The sequence below is a fragment of the Myzus persicae genome, unplaced genomic scaffold, assembly GCF_001856785.1.
Source record: "Myzus persicae strain clone G006 unplaced genomic scaffold, MPER_G0061.0, whole genome shotgun sequence".
In the NCBI taxonomy this organism is placed as follows: Eukaryota; Metazoa; Arthropoda; class Insecta; order Hemiptera; family Aphididae; genus Myzus; species Myzus persicae.
Window position 1 is genome coordinate 312 of NW_019102047.1, and position 3382 is coordinate 3693.

The following is a 3382-nucleotide window of genomic DNA, read 5'->3' on the forward strand; positions in this document are numbered from 1 at the left end:
TGGTTAAACTTTTTTTAATGATAAATTAAAAAGTATTTGAACCAAAATGTGACTAGCTAATAATAAATATTAAATATATAACTTTAAAACGTGTACAGCAAGTTCTTAAAATGCATTATTTATTTATAATATTACAACTCACTACATAACAAAATCTTTAAAATTCAAAAAAAACAAAATCATAAATTGTTTAAAAAACTTAACATTTAAAATCCTTTAGTAAAAATAATATAAGATAAGACAATGGAAATCAAAATCATTTATCTTTCTAAATTTGCATTTAAAAATATAAGTTTATCCACATTATCTGGTAATAATCTATTTCGTCTGGCACTGACTATTTGACCAGCTTTAGAAAATACTCTCTCCGATGGCACAGATGTAGCAGGTATACAAGAGTATTTCAAAGCTACTTCACACAATGCACCTAACATTTGTTTGTTATTTTTCCAAAACAATATTGGATCATCTTGAATGTTTAAAAATTCGATATTCATGTACTGTTTGAATAATGTTGCTGCTGTACTAGAATATGTTGTCTGAGACCGAAGTGTGGTGACTGTTGCTTCTAAATATGTCAATAAATTTTCTTGTAAAGAAACGGGTTGACTGCTGTGTTCTAGTTGTTCTGCAGTTGTCAAAGTGGTGTGATATACACTTTGTTCAAGTATATTTCTCTCAGGGGCTAAATAAAATTAATTAGATAAAATTAATTTGAATGTAAATTCTAAATAAAACAAATTAAAGTATGGTTTATTAAAATCAGTTTGCAGTTTTACACATTTGAACTAAAATTAAATTTCTTTTTAGTTGCCTAATTATTAATTAAGCTTATAGTTTATAGTTCATACTTATAATAGTTTATGGTTCATATTTCATACATCATACCTAATTCATAATGGATTTAAATAACATACTAATATAGTTATTCATCATTTAAGATGTTTATAAATTTATTATTTTATTCATTTTGTTTAGATATTTAAGTTATATTTATCATGTTTTAATACAATTTAATAATCTATAAAAAAAATTAATTGCTATAATTTTCTATAAATGTAAAAATTTAAATTAATTCAATAAACAGTACCTATACATAAGTCATAGATACGAAATAGGTTGATGATAACTTAAAGAATAAATTTGTATTTATATATTTACAAAAAAATTAAAAAACTATAAATACTGAACGGTTTTATAGGACATGGAATATAATGTGTACTATAATAGTTTGTATTTTAAGAATTTTATAAGCTAAAAGGTTAAACCTTTATTTTGTTTAAATATATATTTTCTTTATTATGTTTTGTAATACATTATAGTTTATAAATTATAATTCATAATTTGTAATTTTATATGTTATAGTGGTCATTATTAACAAAAATTTTAGTAGAAATAATTAAACTTTTAAAAATATATTTGTACTAGATATTTTTACTGTGAAACATAAACTTTTTAATTTTTGGCTGGTGATGTAAATAATAATTATCTATTATGAAAAAAAAAAAATGTATAAAGCAGAAAAACTAATTGTATAAAACTAATTTACCATTAGTTTTAATGTAGTCAGCTATCTCTTTTTGAACTTCTTGTTCAGCTGTATTGGCATTTTCATTTGATATAAATGCAGCTTTCTTAAATCGAGGATCTAATATAGTAGCCTTAGAGTATAAATGTGATGGATACATTTCTTCAATATCATTAAATCTTTTTGTTGTTTCTTCAAGCAATTTTTTCTTTAAAAACTTGCCTGTATACGTCACTGGATTCTTATTATTAACTGATAATAATAAACCTATTGAATATAGGTAAATAAGAAAATATTATTCAAAATTAAAATTACAGTAGGTGTTCTACTTAGTGTACAGATATTTAGTATTACCTACCTCTTAATAATGGAATAACTTTTGCTAAGGTTGGTCGCTGTTCTGAGGATATTTGTATAGTTAAGCTTTCAAACGGTTTTAAAAGTATAACAAAATCGTTTATACTTTCCCATTGGTCATTTGATGGCATTTTTGGACATCTTGATAAGCTCATTGAAACCAGCATCAAAGGTTCTTTGACTATCAACAAACATTCCATCATTGTTAGTGTACTATTCCAACGAATTGGCATGTCTTGTTTTAACTTAAGAATTGGAGAATTAAGTTGTTTTTGTTTCTCATGAAGAGCCCTGGTTGATACCTCACTGTGCTTAAAATGGCCAACAATAGAACGACACATTTTAACCAGCTTCATAATTTCAACATCTTCAGTGTGGTCGGTTTCAATTTCACTTTCATCGAAATCACTTCTTAATGCATTTTTTACAGCATTGTTTAATTTATGAGCAACACATGGGATATGATTAAGTCCAAGTAATCTTATTGCTGCCTTAATATTTGCACCCGAGTCTGTTACAATTGCAACAATTTTATCTTCTATATTCCATTCTTTTATTACATCTGTAAGTACTTCAGATAAATACTGTGCTGTATGATTAGATTCTAGTTTTCTGGTGGTTAATACATATGTTTTTAAATTTAAATCAATGTCAAAAAAATGCACAGTCACAGTTATAAATGATATTGTATTCAATGAAGTCCAAACATCTGATGTAAGTGATACATATTTTGCTTGAGACAAAATAGTTTCAATCTTATGTCTAGTTGATTCATACAAATTTGGTATAAGCGTTGTTCCAATGAGTTTGCGACTAGGCAACTTATAACGTGAATCAAGTAGGTTAATAAGTTTTTGAAATCCACTGTTTTCTACAATTGATAATGGTTGCATATCTTCCGCAATCATTTGAACAACAGCTTTGTAGAATTGGTCCACTTTACTTTCAGGTGGTAAGCTAAACCTACCAACAAATAATTGCATCATTGATTTATAAAATATAAAGTATTATAATTTAAAATATAAATAGGTAATAGGTATATTTGTATGTGTACGATTGTACAAAATAGTACTTAAGTATATGAAATATTAATAATATTACCTATTCATAAGTGTCAATTGTTTTTGTCTTTTTGGAGGTGGTCCTGGAATCTGTACAGTATGTTGTTCATGAGAATGAGTCACTGCTGTAGAACATAAGAATATTATTAAATCTAAATGTTCATAGTAAAAGACTAAGAATTTTTACAAACTAATATATAATTTAAAAATAATTAAATTTTGAAATTCTTATTCTTATTGAGGTTACTTTTTTTCATAAAAAGTGAATTTTAGATATGTCTTCATACCATATTGACAATTTTGGATTTAAATTTTTATGTCAGTTATATTTTTTAGAAATATTATGTTGAATTTTTTGTTTTTTTTAATAGAAGGTAAAAATATGATGTACATAAAAAAAAATCATTAACTTAGGAATGATAATTTAAATTATATT

At 25.0% G+C, this 3382-nt stretch overlaps 1 protein-coding gene across 2 annotated transcripts; it reads right to left on the reverse strand.

Annotated features, from left to right (window-relative positions):
- Nucleotides 1-217: 217 nt before the first annotated feature.
- Nucleotides 218-3314, reverse strand: LOC111031084 (zinc finger BED domain-containing protein 1-like). 2 transcript variants are annotated; one of them, XM_022310874.1, is made up of 4 exons: nucleotides 2987-3314; nucleotides 1887-2848; nucleotides 1550-1795; nucleotides 218-685 (listed from the first exon to the last, which is right to left on the reverse strand). In XM_022310874.1, the coding sequence occupies exons 1-4, from the start codon at nucleotides 2992-2994 to the stop codon at nucleotides 261-263; spliced, it is 1641 nt and encodes a 546-aa protein (XP_022166566.1). In that variant the 5' UTR covers nucleotides 2995-3314; the 3' UTR covers nucleotides 218-260. The 2 variants fall into 2 exon arrangements, with proteins under 2 accessions (XP_022166566.1, XP_022166565.1); XM_022310873.1 differs by having other exon boundaries at nucleotides 1887-3314.
- Nucleotides 3315-3382: the final 68 nt, after the last annotated feature.

What these genes read in the sequence shown, in the direction of transcription:
- LOC111031084 (XM_022310873.1), bottom strand. Translation starts at nt 2,871, where the DNA reads ATGATGCAATTATTTGTTGGTAGGTTTAGCTTACCACCTGAAAGTAAA. An exon ending in AGTTATTCCATTATTAAGAG is followed by an intron (nt 1,796 to 1,886) that starts GTAGGTAATACT and finishes TATATTCAATAG; the next exon opens with GTTTATTATTATCAGTTAAT. An exon ending in TGACTACATTAAAACTAATG is followed by an intron (nt 686 to 1,549) that starts GTAAATTAGTTT and finishes AATTTTATTTAG; the next exon opens with CCCCTGAGAGAAATATACTT.